The sequence below is a fragment of the Heloderma suspectum genome, chromosome 2 (assembly GCF_057233095.1).
Source record: "Heloderma suspectum isolate Gila_16-S chromosome 2, 16-S_ref, whole genome shotgun sequence".
Classification (NCBI taxonomy): domain Eukaryota; kingdom Metazoa; phylum Chordata; class Lepidosauria; order Squamata; family Helodermatidae; genus Heloderma; species Heloderma suspectum.
In genome coordinates, this window is record NC_139459.1 from 233,885,600 (window position 1) to 233,910,648 (window position 25,049).

The 25,049-nt window shown below is 48.4% G+C and overlaps 1 protein-coding gene across 4 annotated transcripts; it reads left to right on the top strand.

The window, feature by feature from the left end:
- Positions 1-723: 723 nt before the first annotated feature.
- Positions 724-14,754, top strand: LOC146354261 (volume-regulated anion channel subunit LRRC8E-like). Of its 4 annotated transcripts, none has more exons than XM_084838503.1 (3): positions 724-768; positions 11,136-11,274; positions 12,073-14,747. In XM_084838503.1, exons 2-3 carry the CDS (start codon positions 11,137-11,139, stop codon positions 14,317-14,319), a joined length of 2,385 nt encoding a protein of 794 aa, XP_084694629.1. In that variant the 5' UTR covers positions 724-768; position 11,136; the 3' UTR covers positions 14,320-14,747. The 4 variants fall into 4 exon arrangements, with proteins under 4 accessions (XP_084694629.1, XP_084694625.1, XP_084694628.1 ...); XM_084838499.1 differs by lacking the exon at positions 724-768 and adding an exon at positions 1,154-1,289 and having other exon boundaries at positions 12,073-14,754; XM_084838502.1 differs by lacking the exon at positions 724-768 and adding an exon at positions 1,154-1,486.
- Positions 14,755-25,049: the final 10,295 nt, after the last annotated feature.

A 25,049-nucleotide genomic window follows, 5' to 3' on the forward strand; every position in this document is an offset into this window, starting at 1 on the left:
ACGGGGAAAACAACACTGCCCAGCTGACTGAAAACTCAATCCAGAAGGGAAGAACTGGAACTGAGTTCACCGCTTGGGAACGGCCACAGCAAGTGATTACTTCTACGTATGAGTCAGCCATCACAGGGCAAAACATCAGAGAGATCTGCTAGTTAATCTCAAATCACCACAGAAGCAATACTTCTTAGTGGAAACTCTTACTTGCTCAACGTCTGTGGTCACATATCCAAGTCATCCAGCAATGAGAACTCGGGCAGCATACATTCTTGTGCATGTGTGACTCTGCTCTTGCAACACTCCCACACATTTACTCCAAAGTCGGTCAGTCCCTCTGTGTTCGCTGGAGCATACTCCCAAATACGTGTGTTTGGGATGGCGGTTTACAGGTGGTTTCAAACAAAAAGCTAAGCCCCCACTACAAGTGGTGACCGTTCAGATGGTCTGGGGAGGGGCCATGGCTCAATGGCAGAGCACAAGCTTTGCATGCAGGAGGTCCCAGGTTCAATCCCGGGCTTCTCCAGATAGGGACAGGGAAAACTCCTGCCTGAAGCTCCGGAGAGCCACTGCCAGCCAATGTTGACAATACCGGGCTAGACGGACCAACGTCCCTGCGTGTTCTTAGGAACGCACTTGGCGGGGCACAACGCCCACGGCTGGAGCTCCCAGCCTTTGAACCGTGCAGCGGCCCGGAAGCGGGGAGTGAGCTGGCCCCTTTCCTGGGACGCTTCAGCACAGCCACGCAGAAGGATCGTCACTGCCACTTTTCGGGTATCATTATTGTTTGTGCTGTCACTGCACAATACATAACGTGGTCTGCATTGGCACTTCAGCTGAAATTGTTCGTAGTGCTGCACTTGAATGTGATTTTCACCATTTATAGGTTAACCGCTTAGGAGTTCGTCATATCAAGCGGTATAGAGGTCTTACGAACAAACAGAAATCGCGCCTTGGCGGCGGCGGCGGCTCCCTCCCCGGCCTCGGCCTGCCGTCGGAATCCACCAGGGCCCCGGCGCTGCCGCCCGAGCCTGCCTCAGGCGTGTCCGCCCAGCGCCCGCGCGAGGCCCCTCCCTCGCCAAGCCTGCGCGGGGCGATGGCGGGGCAGGCGGGCGCGGCAGGCGCCCGCGGAGGGAGCGGCCCTGCCTTGGAGGCGGGCGTGGCGCGCGGGGCGCCGCCGGGGAAGCCAGCGAGGGGGCCGCCGCCGCCGCCCGGCGCAGGGCTGGAGCAGGAGAAGCGCGTCAGGTGGCTCAGTCCGGCGGGGCGGGCGGCGCGAGGCCGCCAAGTCCAGGCAAGTGGCCGGCGGGGGAGAAGATCGGGCACGCGGGCAGCCGCCTGCCGCCGCGCGCGTGCGGACGGGCCGGGCGCCGGTTCTTGAGGGCAGCTGAGGACGGCTCCTTGCTCCCGAGCGAGGGGAAGGCGCCAGCCCGTCAAGGCGCCGAAGCGACCGGCTTCGCTTCTCGGGAAGTTTCCAGGAAACGAGAGCAGACGGGTCGGTTCCTTCTCCCCGAAAGTGTACAGCGGAGAGGGGGGGGGGGGATAGGTCCGGACGAGGCTGGCGGGCTGATCCGGCGCGTGGACGATAAAAGCAGCCGGAGCAGTCCCGCTCAGGGCAGGTCGGCGCCGACTTCTTGCCTGTAGCTTTGGGGCTGCGGGCTCGGCCCGGCTCGGCCGGGCCCGCCTTTGCCCCTCGAGGCACCCCTGCGCGGGGAGAGGGAGGCGGGGAGAAGGACAGCACGTCCGCGCGCCCCGTCTCCCGCCCCCAAGGTGTGGACGAGGTTTCCCACGGCTCCGTAGAGCCTCCGAGAACACGGAGCACGCTCCCCACACCCGAGAGATGCCGCAGAGGTGGCGGGTGTCTTGGGAACGTGGGTTTGGCCCTCGGGCAAGCTGTACGGACGGTGACTATGGGCTTGACGTAGACGAGCCTTTTGCGAGGAGGGCAGGATGCGAAAACGGGAGTCCCCGGGGGGTTGCGCCTCCAAGCCAGACCAGCCCTCTTCAGCCTAGTGCCTTCCAGATGGACTTCAGCTCCCAGCAGTCGCAGAAGCATAGCCGATGGGCAGGAAAGCTGGGGCTTGTCGTCCAAAACCTCCGGAAGGCACAAGGTTGGGAAAGGCTGGGTTAGGGTGAAGGGATCCCGTCTACGTGCCCTGTTTTTGATCCTGGAGAAAGGGCTTCTCCGTCGCGTTTAGTTTCTGTCGGAGAGCGCAATCTCAGGCATGTCTACACAGGGCGAAGTCCCACTGACTTACTCCCAGGTAGGCAAGTGTGCGCGCACGACGGCAGCCTTCGCGTCCGGGCTCTGGAAGTCTTTTCCGCCCAATCCCCCTGGAGTCCGCCTGTGACGGCACCAGACCCGCGCATGCTCAACGGGGCCCTCCGTTGTACTCCTTCACGTGATCCATGGCACGGAAAACAGGTTTGGTGAGCCTGGGCGGATGGTGGCACGACCATCGCTGAAGGCAAGGGACTGACTGAGCAAAGATATGCCAGCTGGTTTCCAGGCAGCGACCTGGCACTTGGCAAGGGGTGTGCGCGCGTGTGTGTGGAGAGCTGGGGCACCCAAGGACTTCTTAGGTTGTGTGTGTGTGTTTTTAAGTTCTGGGAGGAGAATGGAGTCCAATTAAAGGTAGCTTGAGCGTGTGGATTTCAGTCAGTGACACCATCTCCTGTGCCTCCCCCAGATGCCACACTTTGAAAGCCTTGCACTGATCCGTATTCCAGAGCGATGTTTAGCTCGTGTGCATGCCAATCCAAATTGGGTTGCAGAGATACCTTTAGGACAGGCGTGGGCAACTTTTGGCCCTCCTGATGTTTTGGCCCACAAGTCCCATCAGCCCTACCTAGCATAGCCAGTGGTGAGAAGGTGTGGGAGTTCTAGACCAAAAACCTGGAGGTCCACAAGTTTGCCCACCAGACAATGGCAACTTAGAATGGTAAACTCAAAATACTTGCAAGTGCTCTGCAGTCTTTTTTTTCTTAAAAAAATAATAATAACCTGCAGGCGCGGGGCAGGGGGGACATGAGGAACTAGGGGATGTTCAGCCTAGCCTCGCTAAAACATTACTATGTGAAAAATAGCCAGTTTTAGCCAGGCCCTGGGTGCTGATTAGAATTCTAAAACTGATAGGCAGAGTTCTCTTTGCTTTTGTCTCTGCTTAGCAGCTAATTCTCCCTAGGAGTTTGGGAGGGTAGGGGGGATGGAAAGGAAAATTAGCTGATAAACAGAGTGATAAGCAGAGATAAACAACTGAGGAAGAAAGGTAGCCAGCCACTCCTGCTTTGCTGTGTATTTGCCTATGGGCGTTCTTTACCTGTTCCTAGGTGAATCTTCAGAATTCTCAACAGAAGGAGGTTGGGGACAGATTGCTACTTTTCACATGGTGACTATAATATACAGCCAGGTTATGAGCAAGTTCACGCAGTTGCGTATTCTGGAGCCATACGCCCCTTCTTTTGTTTCCATTTAAACAAGATCTAAGTAGGCACCACCACTGGAGGGAATGTAATATCATGCATGTTCTGGAGTGAAGGGCAATGAGCTAGAGAGATTAAGGGGCCTGCATAGTCAGTCTGGCACATAACCCCTCTACTCAGAATGTACCTTGATTTATCCTTGCCCTCGGTGCACATGCAGACACTTGTAGAATCTGTAGTATCTGCCAGCGTCTCCCAAACTTCTATGTCCCTTTACAACAAAGAGGCTACTAAATAGGGAAAGGAAGGAAGAGGGCCAGTTGGGAAGTTAATGGATTGTAGTGGACAGAAGATGAGAGGTGGCCTGTGATAGAAGCAGGATTTTTTTCCCACAGCTTCTGGGAGAGGAATGGGAAGGGGAAAGTGAGATGGAAGACAGGATTCCTGGATTCTACATCTTTTTTAGCTGGGATGTATTACTTGGCACTGGGGCTGCAGTGGCTTAGTGGTTAAGATGCTGAACTGCAGACCGGAAGGTTGGCAGGACAGCAGTTCGAGACCCGAGTGCTGCGTGACGGAGTGAGCTCCCGTCTTCAGTCCCAGCTCCTGCCAACTTAGCAGTTCGAAAGCAAGAAATTGCAAGTAGATAAATAGGTACCGCCTCGGCGGGAAAGGTAACAGCGTTCCGTGCACCTCGGTGTTCAGTCATGCCGGCACATGACCACGGAAGCGTCTTCGGACAGCGCTGGCTCTTCCGCTTAGAAATGGAGATGAGCACCACACCCTAGAGTCGGACACGACTGGTTGGGGACACCTTTACCTTTTTATTATTATTATTACTTGTCATTAGCAGCTTGAGAACCAAAACATCCTGTTTTTTAAAACCTCCTACTTTTCCCTTGTATTGGGAGTTTTAGAGAAGGAGTGGACAGAAGATAGATTGGATCTAGATCACTGTGAGATTTGCAGTAGATCTCCCAAGGGTTTCTGACTCCCAATAGTTTAAAAATTGAAAGTAAAACTGAAAGTTCAAAAAAACAAAAACAACTTGCGTATGTGAGCTCATGGGGAGGGGGTGCATTAGGGAACTGGCTCCACCCCCCTTAGCCACCATTTTGCACCTGGCTCTGGCTCTTCAGCCACTGTTTTGTCTCCTTTTGGTGGACTTTTGAGTTGCAGTAAAAAAACAAAAAATCCCCAACAAAGTAGATCCCATAAGCTTTATGTCTGCCCACCCCTGATTTAGAGGACAAGAACTGGTAGCTAGGATTCCTAGAAACTATTTATTTGATTTGTACCCTGCCCCGCTACCAAGAAAAATGGCACTGAAGGTGACTATTCAGAGATATCTTTCCATGAAAAATTGCAACACTGATATTTAAAATGTCTAACAAGTCTCATCAAGAGCTTGATTATCCTAGTTGCTGAAATTGCCCAATGTTCCCCCCTCATCTTTCCTGGCTGCTCCTGGTAATCTGTGGAAATATTCACTTGGCTGGTTTGATGCTCACACCAACCACAGTGTTCTAGAGTCAGCGACTGTTCCAGCTGTTCAGACATGTTCTTCTGCAAGATCCCAACGACGGCTATGTGGCGGCTCTGAGCAAAGTGACAGGAATTCCTGTTGGACTGTTCAGTGATCTAGTGTTGTTCGCTGCGTCAGAGGGTGTTCCTGGGCTGGGCCTTGAGCTCTCCCTATCCACCCACTGAGCAATATGTATAGAAGGTATTCCTGTTATTCATTGCATTAGTACCCAGGATCTTCCTAAGAGATCACTAACTGCAAGGAGACAAATCCTGCAACACTTGACAGGCAGGGAAGGATTATGGGAAAACCTGAATAACAAGAGAGAAATCTGCAGAGTGATTGTGCGGGCACTGGGCTGCAGGACCCAATTCATGACAGTCAAGGAGCCCAGTCCTTGCGCATTCTCTCCATCATCCATGGTCAAAAGTGGGCCCCTCTGTTACACATGGGGGCCTCTCTGGCACAAAACGTACCAAGTAGCGCAGCGGTCTGGTGCTGCTGTGGCTGACTTTGCTCCATGGTTGCTCTGTCCCTGCCCCACCCAGTTCTGACCCACATGGGCTTCAATTCCATGACCTGTGTGCATTGTGAAGGGCAGCTCCCCTGCTGCTTTCAATAGCCTCTGTCTGGAAGTGCCCGAGTGAATTTGACTATCAGCCACCCTACCCCATTTAGTAGACTCCTCCAAGGTTATCACAAGGCCTGTCCCAGTCAAACAAGGAGTGCTGAACCCCCACCAGAAATACGCTGGATTTGTTGATTTGGTAGTCAAGGCATCTTAAGAAAGCTAGTCCACTATATTTCAACACCCTTTAAATCACATAGTATTGTGGGTCCCATTGAAAATAAGAAAATGTTGGTATGCGGTGAGTCTAGACCAGCCTTCCCCAACCTGGTGCCCTCCAGATGTGTTGGGCTATAGCTCCCATAATTCTCAGCCAGGCTGGATCAGGCGATGGGAGTTGCAGTCCAACAAATCTGGAGGGCACCAGGTTGGGGAAGGCTGGTCTAGAGAGAAGCATACCTGGTTAGCCTACACTTCCCCCTGAAAGCCCCTTATACTGCACACAGTTCAGTATGTCACATTTTCTCTACATAATTTTCACAGGTAACAACATATAAACTGTGCAGTCATCTGTCTGAAACACATGTTATTTAGCCACTTGTACATTTGCTGCAAGCTCTGGTGGTGCTGGGATGCCGCAGCCATTTACATGTCATACATGTGTGGTGAAACTGAGGAAGGGACCCTCAATCCAAAGCCTAGGGACCAGATTCTGTGGGAGTTGAATCTGCTGCCATGCTGTCCTTGGCTATTCTAAAGCTGGACGGTGTCGTTCCTTTTACACTCCTCTCAGGGCTAGATAGAACTACTGGGCGCAGAGGCAGGAGCTACATGTGTATTGATAGAATGTAGCTCAAGAAAAGTTAGCGTTGAGGGACATTATACTAGCAGAAAGGGAGAAGGAAAGAGGTCGTGCCCTCTGCTAACACTACTGAGAAAGGTCGTCCCCCTGGACTAAGGTGATGTTGGACATAAGAGGCAGACTAATACTCTTGCTCCTTGGTTACCCCTGGCATGTTCTTGCTGTTCCTCTGACATCTGTGGCCATTAGGCCAATGTAGTTGGAATGCAGCTACCGTAGCAACCAGAATCCCAAAGACCACTCCATTCCATGGTGGCAGAGCACAAGCCTTCAGCAGGAAGGTAGCTACGGAGTTACAGGTTCAGCTGTTTTGGGATCCCTGCAGACAGCTACGTTCAAAGCCTAGATATACATGTAACTCCTGATTCAGGCTTACTGCCATCCCATCCTAAGCCATCCAAAAGAAAGGGGATGAAGGGACTCTGCATAAGCAATAGCAAGCAAGATCACTATATCCACTTCAATCCATCCAAGGATTAGATTTTCTGCTGGTGGTGTTGGAAGCCAGATACACCTTCACCATGACTACTATATTTGGGTGAGTGAGTAGTTCTTGTCCTTTCAGAAAAGAAGGAGGTGTGAATGTGCATGTGTTGTTGCTGTTGTTGTTTATTTGGTCAGTCGCTTCCGACTCTTCGTGACTTCATGGACCAGCCCACGCCAGAGCTTCCTGTCGGCCGTTGCCACCCCCAGCTCCCCCAAGGTCGAGTCCGTCACCTCCAGAATATAATTCATCCACCTTGCCCTTGGTCGGCCCCTCTTCCTTTTGCCTTCCACTTTCCCTAGCATCAGCATCTTCTCCAGGGTGTCCTGTCTTCTCATTATGTGGCCAAAGTACTTCAGTTTTGCCTTTAATATCCTTCCCTCAAGTGAGCAGTCTGGCTTTATTTCCTGGAGTATGGACTGGTTTGATCTTCTTGCAATCCAAGGCACTCTCAGAATTTTCCTCCAACACCACAGTTCAAAAGCATCTATCTTCCTTTGCTCAGCCTTCCCTATGGTCCAGCTCTTGCAGCCATAGGTTACTACCGGGAATACCATTGCTTTAACTATGTGGACCTTTGTTGTCAGTGTGATGTCTCTGCTCTTCACTATTTTATCAAGATTTGTCATTGCTCTGCTCCCAAGAAGTAAACGTCTTCTGATTTCCTGGCTGCAGTCAGCGTCTGTAGTAATCTTTGTGCCTAGAAAGACAAAGTCTGTCACTGCCTCCATGTTTTCTCCCTCTATTTGCCAGTTATCCATCAAGCTGGTTGCCACAATCCTGGTTTTTTTAAGGTTTAACTGCAACCCAGCTTTTGCACTTTCTTCTTTCACCTTCGTCATGAGGTTCCTCAGCTCCTCCTTGCTTTCAGCCATCAAAGTGGTATCATCTGCATATCTGAGATTGTTAATGTTTCTTCCAGCGATTTTAACTCCAGCCTCAGCTTCATCAAGCCCAGCACGTCGCATGATGTGTTCTGCATACAGGTTGAATAGGTAGGGTGAGAGTATACAACCCTGCCGTACTCCTTTCCCAATCTTAAAGCAGTCCGTTGTTCTATGATCTTTTCTTACCGTTGCTACTTGGTCGTTATACAGAGTCCTCAGGAGGCAGACAAGATGACTTGGTATCCCCATACCACCAAGAACTTGCCACAATTTGTTATGATCCACACAGTCAAAGGCTTTAGAATAGTCAATAAAACAGAAATAGATGTTTTTCTGAAACTCCCTGGCTTTCTCCATTATCCAGCGGATATTGGCAATTTGGTCTCTAGTTCCTCTGCCTTTTCTAAACCCAGCTTGTACATCTGGCAATTCTCATTCCATGAATTGCTGGAGTCTACCTTGCAAGATCTTGAGCATTACCTTACTGGCATGTGAAATAAGTGCCACTATTGGATAGTTTGAACATTCTTTGGTGATTCCCTTTTTTGGTATGGGGATATAAGTTGATTTTTTCCAATCTGTTGGCCATTCTTGTGTTTTCCAAATTTGCTGGCATATGGCATGCATCACCTTGACAGCATCATCTTGCAAGATTTTAAACAGTTCAGCTGGGATACCATCGTCTCCTGCTGCCTTGTTATTAGCAGTGCTTCTTAAGGCCCATCCAACCTCACTCTTCAGGATGTCTGGCTCTAGCTCACTGACCACACTGTCAAATCTATCCCCGATATTATTATCCTTCCTATACAGATTTTCTGTATATTCTTGCCACCTTTTCTTGATCTCTTCTGCTTCTGTTAGGTCCTTGCCATCTTTGTTTTTGATCATACCCATTTTTGCCCGGAATTTACCTCCGATGTTTCTAATTTTCTGGAAGAGGTCTCTTGTCCTTCCTATTTTATTATCTTCTTCTGTTTCCACTCATTGCTTGTTTAAAAATAATTCCTTATCTCTTCTGGCGAACCTCTGGAATTTTGCATTTAATTGGGCATATCTCCCACTATCACTGTTGACTTTTGCTTTCCTTCTTTCTTGGGCTGCTTCCAGTGTCTCAGCAGACAGCCATCTTGCCTTCTTGGTTTTCTTTTTCTTTGGGACGTTTTTTGTTGCCACCTCCTGAGCAATGTTGCAAACTTCTGTCCATAGTTCTTCCAGGACCCTATCTACTAAATCTAGTCCCTTAAATCTATTCTTCACCTCCACTGCATATTCATTAGGAATATTAATGAGCTCATATCTAACTGATCTGTGGGAAGGGATGTACGAAAGCCACTTACCTTTCCGCGGATTACGTTGATGGTGGGGGGGGAGGCGTTCTGTCCCTCCCCCCGGAATCCTCGATGGGGGGGGAAGCGATCCGTTCCTCCCCCCTGGAATCCTCCACAGCCGGCTGTGCTCCACGGCAGCTCTGCGGAGCAGCCGGCCAGGCCCAGCCAGGCCAGAGCCGTCCGCAGCTGGATTTCTGGCCGTTTTAGCCTACATAAATATTTACGTAGGCTAAAACGGTGAATCAAAAAGGGACGCAAATAGCACCCGCTACGCTATTTGCGTTCCCCTTTATTTTCGCCATCATAGTCTACGTAAATATTTACATAGACTAAGACAGCCAAAGATAAGGAATGCAAATGGCGGCAGCCGTAGCCGCCATTTGCGTAAGCTGGTTTTTGTTTTTTTTTTAAACCCAGCCATGATAGGCTACGTAAATCTTTACGTAGCCTATCACGTCATTTTTTTTTTTAAAAAACCCAGCCATGATAGGCTACGTAAATCTTTACATAGCCTATCACGTCGTTTTTTGTTTTTGTTTTTTTACAAAACTGTAAATGGCGGCGGCGGCAGCCGGTCGGAAGACCAGCCGCAGCCGCCGCCGCCCGGAAGATCCGCCCCAGGTAAGTCTTGTCCCGGGGGGGGGATCCGCGGGGGGGCGGGGGGGTGGCAGGCCATTCCGCCACGGAGTTCGGGGGGCCGAATGCACTGGCATTCGGCCTCACCGAGATCCGTGGCGGAATTCTCTGCCATCCCTATCTGTGGGTCTTCCCTATTCTCTTTAGTCTGATTCTAAATTGTGCAATAAGAAGTTCGTGAACTGAACTACGATCAGCTCCAGGTCTTGTTTTTACCAACTGCATAGATGTCCGCCACCTTTGGCTACAAGGTGTAGTCAATCTGATTTCGGTGTCGACCATCTGGTAAAGTCCATGTATAAAGTCGTCTCTTAGGTTGTTGGAAGAGAGTGTTTGTTATGCACAGTGAGTTGTCTTGGCAAAATTCTATCAGCCTATGTCCTGCTTCATTTTGTTCTCCCAGACCATGCTTGCCTGTAATTCCAGGTGTTGTTCATCTACCCACCTTAGCATTCCAGTCTCCTGTAATGAAAATAACATCTTTTTTTGGCATACTATCCAGTAGGTGCTGCAAATCCTCATAGAACATGTAGTCCTTTGAAAATCTTATATAGGAAGCAATGGGTGTGTTCACACAACATGCTAACCCGTTTTGAACTATGGGTTGTTTGTTGAACCATGGGTTAGCGTGTTGTCTGAATGCAGCCAGAGTGGCTTGTTAACTGCCCTGAGCAGCCCAACAACAAACCATTGGTTTTCAACGTGGCTTGTTGAGAAAAGCCACACTGCATGGTTAACAAGATGCGTCTGACTTTGTCAGATGCATCTGATGAAGTGGACAGTGTCAACAAAAGCTTATGCCAGAATAAATGACTTAGTCTCTAAGGTGCCACAATAACTCTTTGTGATTTTGCTGCAACAAACTAACATGGCTTCTCTTCCTATCTGCTGATCAGGTAGGCCTGTATCCCTCCCGCACCTCAGAATCATTTGCATTTCAGTGCTGGACATGGCTGCCTTACATAAACAAATGCCTTTCTGGTCTTGAGATAAGCTGCCTCATGGCCAGACGTGAGAGCCAGCCCATCAGGAAGGCAGCAGCATATCAAAGATATTTAAGGGATCCTCCTTATAGCCAAGGCTAAGATGTAGCTGTATCTGTTGGGGGCCTCTATCTAGTATGGCTTTGTTTTTCTATCAGGTGTAAACACTTGATCTGAAAGTTATTTAGGGCAGGCGCTGACTTAGCAGCCACTTCTTTCTTTGCATACTCCTATTCTAGTAGCCTTAATTCCCAGAACAGTCTTCCTCATGGCCATGCAGTGGTGGGGTAGGGAGAGATGAACAGACACCGGCCACCTAGGGTGTGCAAGAACAAGGACTGGTCATAGATTCTGCAGCCAGCCATGTGCCAACCTCGGCTTAACACTGAAGGAGAGAGGCCACCTGGACATAAACTGTTCTAATTCCTCACCGTTTTTTGCCAGGCAGTATGATCCCGGTAGCCGAATTCAAGCACTTCACGGACCAGCAGCCTGCTTTCAAGGTTCTCAAGCCATGGTGGGATGTGTTGGCTGAGTACATCACCATAGCCATGCTGATGATAGGTGTTTTCGGCTGCACTCTGCAAGTGAGTGAGTTTGGGGGAGCCTACGCAACACCTAAATAGGATCACAGTGGAACCTGGGGGTGGGGGTGGGAGATCTTGCACTGGCTTTCGCAGAAGTTGGGGCATTCTGGGCAGGTTTGGGAAATACTGATGGCCTGGTGATGGCCAGCTTCTTCAGCCTGGAGGGAGTGTATGGATTTTCTGCATCCAGTTGCTTGGGAGCCAGAAGCCCTCTGGAGGTGACGTTGTACAAGCTCAGCAGCTTAGACAGGGAGAGTCTGGTCTCCTACACTGAAGCACCTGGCAGTGGCCAGCCACTTCTCTCCTGGCTGACAGAAGTCTCTCCCATCTGAAAATGAGAGCCTGTGTAATAGGCTGGGTATGCTGGATTAGTGCAGCACTGCAGGGAAGTAGGTATAGGAGGCAGAATTCTAGGATTCCATCCCCTATTCTAGGAGGGGCATGAGATATTGGGGAAGGTACAGAGCAGCAGGGCAGGGAAGGACCTCCTGTGACATCACCCCACCTCCCCCTGTCATACTATGGTTGGGGGATACTTTTAATGTAAGAAAAACTCCTTACATATAACAACAACCTAGCACATCAAGGAGAGAGATTCTAGCTCAACCCACTCCCTGCTGTGCTATTGTTTCTACTTGCAGGGATTTTTAAAAATGTTTTAAAAAATGGGATCCCCCACCTGCAGTCTGAAGTGTTAAATTCCACTGAAGCTCTTCAGGGCTCTACCAGTTCATTGTGTTCTACTGGACTCTATGATCTATGATGTTCCTCTCTTTTCTTCTTCCATGTACATGATAGGCACTGCAAGATAAGATTATCTGCCTTCCCAGCCATGTTCCTAATGGTACAGCCCTCACTGATGCAACTTGTGAAGATTTCACCAAGAAGAGAATCAGTGCCTCTGAGCCCATCAAGTCATCTGCCCACCGGGAAATGCATGGATTGCAGAACAACTTAGACCTCCAACAGTACAGCTACATCAATCAGATGTGCTATGAGACAGCCCTCCACTGGTACGCTAAGTACTTCCCCTACCTGGTTATCATCCACACCCTCATCTTCATGGTGTGTGCCTCTTTCTGGTTCAAATATCCGGGGACCAGCTCCAAGATTGAACATTTTATTGCTATCCTGAGCAAGTGCTTTGACTCACCCTGGACTACTCGAGCCATCTCAGAAGTCTCTGTGGAGGAGAATGGAAGCTCAGAGAAGGCGGATCGGAGAAGGAAAAGTAGTGCTCCCACTGAGTTGATTGAGCTTTCCCCTGCAGGGGGATCGATGGTGGAGAAGAAAGTTGCAGAGTCTTCCTCCATTAGCCTGCTGGACAAAAAGGAAGGTGAGCAGGCCAAGGCTCTCTTTGAAAAGGTGAAGAAGTTCCGGCTCCACGTAGAAAAAGGAGACATCCTTTACACCATGTACATCCGCCAAACTGTTCTCAAAGTCTGCAAGTTTCTAATCATTATTGTCTACAATGCAGCCCTGGTTCCCAATATCAGCTTTGTAGTACCATGCAGTATCGAGATGGAGGACATGACTGGCTATGACCATTTCTGCTGCAATCACACCAAAGCCCACCTCTTCTCTAAGCTGGCCATCTGCTACATCTGCTTTCTTGGCATATATGGCATGACCTGTCTCTATACTCTCTACTGGCTCTTCCACCGGCCGCTCAAAGAGTACTCCTTCAACTTTGCGCGCAAGGAGACAGGCATCAGCGACATCCCAGATGTTAAGAACGACTTTGCTTTCATGCTCCACCTCATTGACCAATACGATTCCCTCTACTCCAAGCGCTTTGCTGTGTTCCTCTCTGAAGTCAGTGAGTTCAAGCTCAAGCAGCTCAACCTCAGTCATGAGTGGACAGTGGAGAAACTGCGGCAGAAGCTGCAGAAGAACTCTCATGACCGGCTGGAGCTCCATCTCTTCATGCTACCTGGATTGCCTGACACCATCTTTGAGCTGACTGAGGTGGAGGCCCTGAAGCTGGAGCTCCTCAAAGATGTTACTTTCCCAGCCTCGGTGACTCAGTTGGTCAATCTCCAAGAGCTGACATTGATCAACTGCCCTGCTAAGCTATCTTTTACTTCTCTTATGTTCTTCCGTGAACACCTGAAGGTGATGCTCGTGAAGTTTGATGATGTAAAAGATATACCTGTATGGACCTACAACTTGAGAGGCTTGGAAGAGTTGCATATCTTGGGACATTTCAACCAGGAGATGGGCCGGGCAGGAACTCTAGAATGCCTGCGTGAACTCAAGAACCTGAAAGTGTTGACACTGCATAGCAACATCTCCAAGTTGCCACCCAGCGTGGCTGACCTTGCCGCTCATCTGCAGAAGCTCAGGATCCACAATGATGGGACTAAGCTGGTGACCCTGAACAACCTCAAGAAGCTCTTCTCTGTGCAAGAAGTGAAGCTGATCAACTGCAACCTGGAGCGCATCCCCCATGCTGTCTTCAGTCTGGTGAACCTCCAGGAGCTGGACCTGCGGGATAACCAGCTAAATACCATCGAGGAGGTCATCAGCTTCCAGCACTGCCGCAAGTTAGTGTGCCTCAAACTTTGGTACAACCACATTGCCAGCATCCCGGAACACATCCGCAAGCTCAAGAGCTTAGAGCAACTTGACCTCAGCCATAACCGCATTGCGGCCCTCCCTACCCAAGTCTTCTCGTGCACTAAGCTGACCTATTTGGACCTTTCCCACAATAACATCGAGGTCATACCTTCTGGGATGGGAGCCCTAGAAAACCTTCAGTATTTTGCTGTTTCTCACAACTCCATCAAGGCACTGCCGAATGATATCTTCAAGTGCAAGAAACTCAAGATCCTCAAAGCAGGACACAACAAACTGCGCAACTTCTCTGGTCATGTGTCCTCACTGCCTTTGCTCTCCAGGCTAGAGTTGGAAGCAAACCAGCTCGAGGCTCTGCCCCTGGAAATTGGCCAGTGCCCAGTCCTCAGGCGTAGTGGCCTGGTGGTGGGGAGCCACCTTTACGAAGCATTGCCTCCAGAGGTGAGGGAGAAAATGGAGGAGGAATGATGGGGAAAATGATAGCGGGGAGAGGGTGCCCGTGCAAGTGTTGGCCCCACAGACACAGAGCACAGAGGAATCTAGCTGAATCTGGATCTAGACAGCTTGGAAACGTTCCCGCTCTTTTTCTCCATACCACCATGGGGTAGACCTGGTAAGGCAAGCAAAGCTCCACCTCAGGTTGGAACCAGGGAGGGAATGGAAAACTTTCACCTCAGTAAGGGATGCAGGGTAGGAATTGAAAACCTAAGCATGCCAGTGGAGCAAAGACACTACAAAGAACAAAAAGCAGCGAGCGACTCTTTTTAAAAACAACAACAAAAGACACTTTTCAAAACAGATTTAAGTTTTGATTAAGTTTCAAAACAGATTAAGCAGGAGTTATTTGTAAGAAAGAAATGGCTGTGCCAGACCAAATTATCATTATAGTTATTTTTATACACATGTGTGTCCTTGTGTATATTTTTGAAATGTTCTGGGGCTTTGTGAGACTGTTTTGTACGAATGGATTCATGCGTTCCCTTCTCCTCACACCTCTGCCCAGAACCCTCCTTGGACTTAACTAGAAGTCATCCTTTGCAGTGTCATGGCCTATATAATGGTGTGTAGGACAGGTAGCCTTACAGCAGGGAACTAGCCTAGTTCCATTCACTGCTAGTTCTTTGCTAAAAGACAAGTTCAGTTCTTCAGGGCTGGTGGAGAGCCAAAGCACAAAGCGTTCATGTACCATTGACGTATAAGGACTCGTAGTATGGTGGACCTTGGTCCCTTCTGATTTCTCTTTATGGTACATGGGCAGGGAAGTGCCATAGCTCAGTGGAAGAGCACCTGCTTTGCATGCAGAAGGCCCAGGTTCAATCCCTGACATCTCCAGATAGGACTCGAAAAAACTCCTGCCCGAAACCCTAGAGAGCTGCTGCCGGTCACTGTCAACGGCACTGGGGTAGATGGACCCATGGTCTGACTCAAAATAAGGCAGCTTCCTACATTGCTATGATTCTAACTAACACTCCATTGGTGGCAGCATCCCGCAGTGGAGTTCTGCTCATGGGGCACCTGCTGGTGGAAGAGGTTTAAAACTGGATTAGACAAACTGATGCAAGACAAGGCTGTCATGAGGGCTATATATTACCTCCAGTATCAGAGGCACTTTCAATACCAGTTTCTGGGGAGCATGAGTGGGAGGGCACTACTTCACTCATGTCTGGCTTGTGGGCTTCCCATAGACATCTGGTTGGCCACTGTGAGCAAAAGGTCACAGGAACAATCCCTGGCATCTCCAGGTAAGGTTCGATAAGCTTACCAGGGAGTAGATGGGGAGGGGACAAGCAGTAGTGGGCAGCAGAGGGGATGGGCAGTGGTCCAGCTCCAGGCTCCAGCTGCTGCCACCTTTATCTTCTTTAGCTCCAGTGCTTCTGGATCTCACCCCCAATGTGTACATTGGAGGCAGGGCCCAGAAGGACTGAAGATAAGGAAGATAGTGCTGGCTGCAGCCACCTGGCCTAGCACTGCAAAGAGAAACTCTGGGCCTTTAATAACAACTTAAAAAAAAGTTTTCTTAAAAAAGTGGCTGGCATCAGTCGCAGTGGGTCCTCTGGGGTCCAATATTTGCCTCACTATACTGGATGCTGATGCTGACCCTGACCACTGGAATGAATTCCTGAAACAGCGTATCTACGAGCAGGAAGTGCATTCAGTTGCCATCAGTGCCAACAGCAGCATTCTTACTAATAAAACAGTGAAAATGTTGTTGCACCTTAAAGACTAGCAAAGTTATTATGGCATAGCATTCATGGACTACACTCCACTTCATCAGATGCATGAAAGGTTATCTCAGGATAATTACGCTGCCTTGAGATCCTAATGATATAGAGTGGGATATAAATGTTTTAAATAAATTAAAAAACAAAATAAGTATACACACGGTGATGGAGGAATTATAAATAGCGAGTTCAGGGGGAAATGAAATGCAGAAAGTGCATTGTTAGCAGTGGCCATTCACAAAACAGTTGGTGAAAACACAGACGTCCTCGGCATCATTGTATGGCAAGCAGTGGAGGAGCAAAGTTGCTTTGGCCAATGAAGCCAAATTCCAACAGCCAATGAAGCAGGTGTGTGAATGAGTGTCACAAGAGCTATTGCCACTGGTGGCAAAGGATCCTGCACCTGAAGCCTAAGGAAGACCTTTGCCTCCTCCTAATCATTTATGAAACACTATTTACAAGAATGTTAATGTCCATGCTGAGGCGCATGGACATTCCAGAAACAAAGGAGACCCCACATGCATTTCCTCAAGCTATCAAGAGATCACTCTAAACGTTCCGTTACATTTTTATTCCTCCCTCATTCCAACAACCTTGGAACAACATACAAGATTCCCACCTTTTATAAGAACCTCTGAGGTAGGTTAGGCCGGAAGGCTGTCTCAGTGTTGCCCGTAAGCACTGGGGCTGAGCAGTGATTTGAATCCAGGTCTCCCAGTCTTCCATCTGACACACTAACCACTACACTACACTGGCTTTCGGATGAGGAGATGGCGATTGCACTGCACCATAAAGTGGTCAGTTGGAAACTACTGGAATCGTCGCTGTACGTTCACACAACTGCTCTTGACACTGGCACAGACTTGATGGGGGCAGGCATGTCTGATGCAGCCTTCTCCAACCTGGTGCCCTCCAGATGTGCTGGACTACCCCAGGATGACTGGGGATGGAGGGAGTTGTAGTCCAGCACATCCGGTGGGTGCTAGGTTGGAGAAGGCTGATGTGATTGAAAGTATATTGAACAGACTGGCTCTTTTGCTCCAGTGTGTGCTCCTGCCAGTTTGGGGTGACTGGTGGATTGACATTTCTCATAGAGGGAAGTACAGTCAGGCGAGAAGTATTGGAGCAAGGATAACTGTTCTGGCAGTTGGCCTCTGTACACCACCACATTGAAGTTGAAAGGAAACACACCCAGATGGGAGCGAAGTCAGGACTTTCAGCTGTAATTCGAGGGGTTGGACAAAAGTGGGCACTAACCATTCAGGAAGTACAGCCAGCGGCATACACACACACCCATCATTGGGGGCTCATAAGTAATGGAACAAACCAACATCATTTCAAACTTAAGGATCGCCTTTAATACCTGGATGAAAATCCTTTGCAGTCAATGACTGCCTGAAGTCTGGAACCCATGGACATGACCAAATGCTGAGTTTCCTCCCTCAAGATGCTTTGCCAGGCCTTTACTGCAGCTGCCTTCAGCTGCTGCTTGTTTGTGGGTCTTTCTGCCTTCAGTCTTGTCTTCAGTAAGTGAAAAGCATGCTTTATTGCGTTGAGATCAGGTGCCTTTACTGCAGCTGCCTTCAGCTGCTGCTTGTTTGTGGGTCTTTCTGCCTTCAGTCTTGTCTTCAGTAAGTGAAAAGCATGCTTTATTGCGTTGAGATCAGGTGACTGACTTGGTCATTGAGGAACATCCCACTTCTTTGCCTTCAGAAACTCTTGGGTAGCTTTTGCTGTATGTTTTGGGTCATTATCCATCTGCAATATGAAGCGGCGTCCTATCAGTTTGGCAGCATTCGGCTGAATCTGAGCAGAAAGTATAGCCCTATACACTTCAGAATTCATCCTACTGCTTTGATCAGCAGTCAGGTCATCAATAAATACCAGTGACCCGGTTCCATTGGCAGCCATACATGCCCATGCCATAACACTGCCTCCACCATGTTTGACAGATGATGTGGTATGCTTTGGATCATGAGCTGTTCCTTTCCTTCACATACTTTCCCCATCATTCTGGTACAAGTTAATCTTGGTTTCATCAGTCCAAAGAATCTTATTCCAGAGCTAGGCAGGCTTTTTAAGGTGTTTGCTGGCAAAGGCTAATCTGGCCTGTCTGTTCTTGAGCATTACCAGTGGTTTGCACCTTGTTGTGAAGCCTCTGTATTTACATTCATAAAGCTGTCTCTTGACTGTAGATGTTGACAATGACATGCCTACCTCCTCAAGAGCGTTCTTGACCTGGCTAGATGTTGTGAAAGGGTTCCTCTTCACCCTGAGCAGAATTCTGCGGTCATCCACTTTACTTGTCTTCCATGGTCTGCCAGGCCTTTTGCTGTTGCTGAGCTTGCCAGTTAATTCCTTCCTTTTCAGGATGTTCCAAACTGTCGTATTGGCCACTCCCAATATTTTCACTATCTCTCTGGTTGGTTTATGTTGTTTCCTCAGCCTAATGATGGCCTCCTTCACGCGCATGGACACCTCTTTGGGCCTCATGTTGGGAGTTCCAGTGAACACCTTCAGAACCACCTCCAGACCTTTTATCTGCTTGATTGGTCATGGGGTACCCAGGAAATAGGCCACACCTGTCCATGCAGCTGCTTGTCAGCCATTTGTTCCATTACCTCTGAGCCACCAATGATGGGTGCATGTGTATGCCACTGGCTGTGCTTCCTGAATGGTTAGTGCCCCACTTTTGTCACACCCCTTGAATTACAGCTGAAAGTCCTGACTTCGCTCCCATCTGGGTGTGTTTCCTTTCAACTTCAATGTGGTGGTGTACAGAGTTTGTTTCCCGCCTCCCAGCTGAGCAGAGCAGAGCAGAGCAGAGCAAGCTGCTCCAGCTGGTCCAGGGACTACAGAAGCAAGCAAGCTCCCAGAGAGCGAGTGACCAGAGCGAGCGAACAGGGGGAGCAAACAGGAGTTGGCCAGGGGAGTTCTGCAGGGGATGTCAAGGGGGAGGCCCCTAACATTTTTTTCATTTTTTATTTTATTTTTTAACTAACTTTTCTTCATTTATTTGTCTTGTAACACACACTTCCACACCAGTGGGACTCTGCTTTTAACCAACACTGAGTAGAGAAGCAGGCACAATCACAAAGCTAGACACAAACAGGGAAAAGAGGCAATGGAAGGACAGGACTCTCCAGTGGTGGTGACCTGCAAGGTGTGTGCAATGTTTGTTTTCTTGCCTGAGAACAACATGGCCTGCACCTGCAACAAGTGCAAGTTGATCACGCTGCTGGAAGAAAACGTAAGTGGACTGGAGCGGCGACTGTCGACCCTCCGGGGAATAAGAGAACACGAAGAGTTCTTGGACAGAATGGGGGAACTACAGCAGCAAAGGGAAGACCAGAAGCTTGAAGAGCAACAGCAAGCTGAGGCAGTGGGAAATGATGAGGTGAAGAAAAATGGAGTAGAGGATACTCCTTGGAAAAGGGTGACAGTTAGGAGAAGAAGAGCTAGATGCTACTCTGCACCAGTGGAAGCAGTGGAGCTGTGGAACCGATTCCAGGTACTTGTGGATGAGACTGGAGGACAGCCTGCAGAGGAAGAATCACAGGGGAACCTGCATGAGAGTGAGCAAGAGGCTGAAGGTCAGTCAAACAAAGGCGATGAAACCCAGGCCTACAACAACAAGAAGAGAAGAGTGATAGTAGTGGGAGACTCCTTGCTGCGTGGGATCAAGTCCCAAGTATGTCGTGAAGACCCGTGGACTCGCCAGGTATGTTGTCTCCCGGGAGGACGAATTAGAGACGTGACTGAAAGGTTTCCTGCACTCATAAAGCCCACTGACAGGTATGCCTTCTCATCCATGTGGGAACAAATGATACTGCCAAGCAGAGCTACAAAGAAATCACGTCAGACTTTGAAGCTTTGGGAAGGAAACTCAAGAACTTTGGGGCCCAGATAGTTTTCTCATCCATCCTTCCAGTAGTTAGAAGAGGGATAGAAAGGGAACGAAAAATACTCCGGGTGAATGACTGGCTACGAAGGTGGTGCCGACGAGAGAGATTTGGATTCTGGGACCACGGGCTATACTTCCTGGAAGATGGGCTGTTGGCAAGGGACGGGTTGCACCTCACAAAGGCTGGGAAGAATGTGTTTGGCCACAGCATGAAGAAATTCATCAGGAGGGCTTTAAACTGAATCCTACGGGGAAGGGAGATGTAATGTTGGGGGTAACAATGGACGTAGGCGCATGCACTGCAACGGAGAGAACAGCTCTGATAGCGCCCAATAATAGTCTTCAGACACATGTAGGAAGAAAGCCAGACTATGAAGCACATAGTCTTTGATGTCTATATACTAATGACCAGAGTATGGGAAACAAAAAGAACGAACTTGAACTCTTAAAACAGGAGGGAAATTATGACTTGATAGGTATAACAGGGACTTGGTGGGATGACTCTCATGACTGGAATACAGCAATTGAAGGATAAAACTTGTTCAAAAAGAACAGGAGGAACAGAAAGGGAGGTGGGGTTGCACTGTATGTGAAAAATACATATGTCTGCACAGAAATACAGGAGGATGAGCTTGGTAGCCCCATCGAGAGCATCTGGATCAAAATAAATGGAGCAAAGAATAAAAGGAACATGGTGGTCGGAGTCTACTACCGGCCACCCAACCAAGGAGAAGACGAGGATGAAACTTTTGAAAAGCAAATAGCCAATGTTTTAAGGAAGCATGATGTAGTAGTAATGGGGGACTTCAATTTCCCCGATATTTGTTGGGAGACAAATTCTGCAAAACATGGCCCCTCCAGGAAATTCCTGACTTGTGTGGCGGATAACTTCCTCCTACAGAAAGTAGAGGAAGGAACTAGAGGATCGGCTATCCTTGACTTGATCCTTACCAACAGAGATGACTTAGTGGATCAAGTAGCAGTTACAGGAACTCTGGGGGAAAGCGACCATGTTGTACTTGAGTTCTTGGTTCTAAGGGAAGCAAAAGCCTAGTGTAGTCAAATGCGTACCCTGGATTTTAGGAAAGCTGATTTTAATAAACTCAGAATGATCAGTAAGGTCCCATGGCAAGCGACGCTAACGAGAAAAAGGAGTCCAAGATGGGTGGGAGCTTTTAAAAAAGGAAATTCTCAAGGCACAATCAGAAACAATTCCAACAAGAAGAAAAGGTGGAAGACAACAGAAGAAGCCAATGTGGCTTCACAAAAAGCTTAGGGATGACCTGAAAACAAAAAAGGACACATATAGGAAGTGGAAAGAAGGCCAAGCAAGGAAGGAAGAGTACAGGCAGGTAGCACAGAATTGCAGGGATGGCGTCAGGAAGGCTAAAGCTGAGAATGAGCTGAGGTTAGCAAGGGAAGCTAAAAACAACAAAAAGGCTTTCTTCAGCTACGTGCAAAGTAAAAGGTAGAGGAAAGAAATGGTTGTTCAGCTATTAAATAAGGATGGCAAAACGATAACAGATGACAAAGAAAAGGCAGAGGTGCTCAATTCCTACTTTGGGTCAGCCTTCTCTCAAAAGAAGGTCTATGACCCCCCTGGCAAAGGCGAAGTACAGGCTGAAGGGGCAGGATTGCAGCTTGAGATCGATAGGCATATGGTCAAGGAACACCTAATTACTTTGAATGAGTTCAAATCTCCAGGGCCAGATGAACTGCATCCTAGAGTAATAAAGGAAATGGCAGAAGAACTCTCAGAACCGCTGTCTATTCTCTTTGAGAAATCATGGAGGACGGGGGAAGTGCCAGATGACTGGAGGAGGGCTAATGTTGTCCCTATCTTCAAAAAGGGTAAAAAGGAGAAACCTGGGAACTACAGACCAGTCAGTCTGACATCAATCCCTGGGAAAATTCTGGAGCAGATGATAAAGCAATCCATCTGGAAGCACCTTGAAAACAATGCTGTGATTACTCGAAGCTAACATGGATTTATCAAAAACAAGTCCTGCCAGACAAATCTGATCTCATTTTTTGATCAAGTAACCTCCCTTGTAGACTGTGGGAATGCTGCAGACATCATAGACCTCGACTTCAGCAAAGCTTTCGACAAAGTGCCTCATGATATCCTGATGAGCAAACTAGCTCAACGTGGGCTAGATGAAACAACGATCCGGTGGATCCACAGTTGGCTACAGAATCGGACTCAAAGAGTGCTTATCAATGGGACCTTCTCAAACTGGGGAGAGGTAACGAGTGGGGTACTGCAGGGCTCAGTCCTGGGCCCAGTGCTCTTCAACATTTTTATTAATCACTTGGAGGAGGAGGTGCAGGGAATGCTGATCAGATTTGCAGATGACACAAAATTGGGCAGGATAGCTAATACTTTGGAAGACAGAAACAAAATTCAAAGTGATCTCGATAGACTGGAGCGCTGGGCAGAAAACAACAGAATTACATTTAATAGGGATAAATGCCAAGTTCTGCACCTAGGAACAAGAAACCAAATGCACAGTTACAAGATGGGGGATACGAGACTCAACAACACTACAAGGGAGAAAGATCTTGGAATTGTTGTTGATCACAAGCTGAATATGAGCCAACAATGTGATGTGGCTGCGAAAAAGGCAAATGCTATTTTGGGCTGCATTAATAGAAGCATAGCTTCCAAATCCCGGGAAGTACTAGTTCCCCTCTACTCAGCACTGGTTAGGCTGGATGGGTACATCTGGAGTACTGTGTCCAGTTCTGGGCACCACACTTTAAGAAGGATGCAGACAAACTGGAAAGGGTTCAGAGGAGGGCAACAAAGATGATCAGGGGACTGGAAACAAAGCCCTATGAAGAGAGACTGAAAGAACTGGGCATGTTTAGCCTTGAGAAGAGAAGACTGAGGGAGATATGATAGGACTCTTCAAGTACTTGAAAGGTTGTCACAGAGAAGAAGGCCAGGATCTCTTCTTGATCATCCCAGAATGCAGGACACGGAATAATGGGCTCAAGTTACAGGAAGCCAGATTCCGGCTGAACATCAGGAAAACCTTCTTGACTGTTAGAGCAATACGACAATGGAATCAATTCCCTAGGGAGGTGGTGGGCTCTCCCACACTGGAGGCATTCAAGACGAGGCTGGACAGCCATCTGTCAGGGATGCTCTGACTTGGATTCCTGCATTGAGCAGCAGGTTGGACTCGATGGCTTTGTAGGCCCCTTCCAGCCCTACTATTCTATGATTCTATGAGAGGCCAACTGCCAAAACAGTTATCCTTGTTCCAATATTTCTGGCCCTGACTATATGCCTCTGAAGCTCAGTGGTGTAGTGGTAAATTTGAAGTGCAGGGGCTCAGCATGACTGTCCCAATAGCCACACTCCCAAAGAGAATCCTAAAATTTAGGCACCTGGGTTGATCCATATCAACAATCCAGTTCTAGAAGTTTTCATCCACACCAGGAGCAGGTCTTTGGTAAAGCTAAGGGGTTTTAATTGCCCAAATCATCCCAAAATGCTTTGCATTGCAGCAGGGAACAATGTATTGTTGCTGGGGAAACTCATATCCCCCCAGCTACTGTGAGGATTGCAGCTAGGGAACAGGGACGTCTAATGGGTACGGCAGATGACAGCAGCGTCCCTGCTAATAAAGAAGTGCCGGTGCTGCATCTCTGAGAGCCCTGGGTCCACTACACCACTGCTGAAGTGGTTTCCTCTTGTCCCTGTATCTTCCACAAAACACATCCCTGTTACTTCATCTCTTAGGTCCATTTGAGCTCTATTTCTTGTGTTGCCTCCTATCGCCACCTAGTGGTTAAGCAGCTCCAAGAGATCTAGTAAAATCAGAGTTAATTCAATTTTGTAAAAAATAACCTCATCTACACCTACTCACCCAAGATGTGAGTCTTTAGGCTGTACTAGGCAAGGATGTTCAAGCATAGGGCAAACTGCCAATTCGTCAAACCCCACTGGAAACTGTGTACAACTGAGGTTTTCTCCCTTAAGCTGTCAATTCGCTATGGGCTTCATTTTGGAAAGACAGGCAGGATATTCATTTAAAAAATACAATGAATAAATAGGTTGCCACAGCCCATTGCTTATTTTGAATCAAGCCTCCTCATATAGCTCTTCATAGAACAAAGATTTTTGGATCGTGACCCACAATGTCTAGTGGGGTGTCAGCTCTTGCCAAGTCCATGCAGGTGGCTGGCTCAAGTGATGGATCTGTTCCTGCATTGCACAAGCATAAAACAATGCAACTTTAATGAAAGGTTTTCAAAAAGAGTCAATAAATAATAGAGACTTTCACTAAAGAATGTGACATGCATCGCTAGCTCTGGCCACAAATCAGAAAGTTCAGGGCACACAGCCTGATACAGACAGCCATGGGCACAAGAATCTACTTATTAGAAATGAAAGCAAGGTATGAGCACACAACCACATCCAAACAGGGCTGGCCCTACTGTTGGGCAGAGTGAGGCAGCCACCTCAGGAGGCAAATGCTGAGAGGTGGAAAGCAGCCACAAGGTGTTGAGAGGACAGACTTATCTGTGCCATGCAGCCTGCCCTGTACCTGTAAGCTAGCTTGCTATCCTCAGGTGTGGTGGAGGACACACTGCCCCATCTCCCTTGTTGAAGTAAGATTCAACTGCCAGCCTGGTCAGCTTCTGTAGAATGGGGAGAAGCACTACCTTGACCTTTGCTTCAGGCGGCAAAATGTCTCGGGCTGGCACTGGAAACAATGTGCATGACAATCAAAAGATCCTTAAGATCTTCAACCCACCACCCCTCCCCCCTCAAGACTTCCCTCCACTCCCAGGTATTGATAACATATAATCAGGCTTTTTAATGTGTTTTTTTTTTCCTATCGGGTCCTGGTAGTTTTATTGTTGTTTTGAACTGTTTCAGACTGTTTTAATTTTTTGTATGTTAATTTTTTGTATATTATGTTATGTTTGATCATGCTGTGAACTGCTTTGGTTCTTGGGCAGTACAGAATTGTAATAAATGAAATGAATGTACAGAATCTTAAATTACCTAATTGTACTTTTGGGTACTGTGCAGACATGCCCCTTATTCTAGTTTG

Coding starts and splice junctions, on each gene's coding strand:
- LOC146354261 (XM_084838503.1), top strand. CDS start 11,137: ATGATCCCGGTAGCCGAATTCAAGCACTTCACGGACCAGCAGCCTGCT. Junction 11,275..12,072: donor TTTTCGGCTGCACTCTGCAA/GTGAGTGAGTTT, acceptor TGTACATGATAG/GCACTGCAAGATAAGATTAT.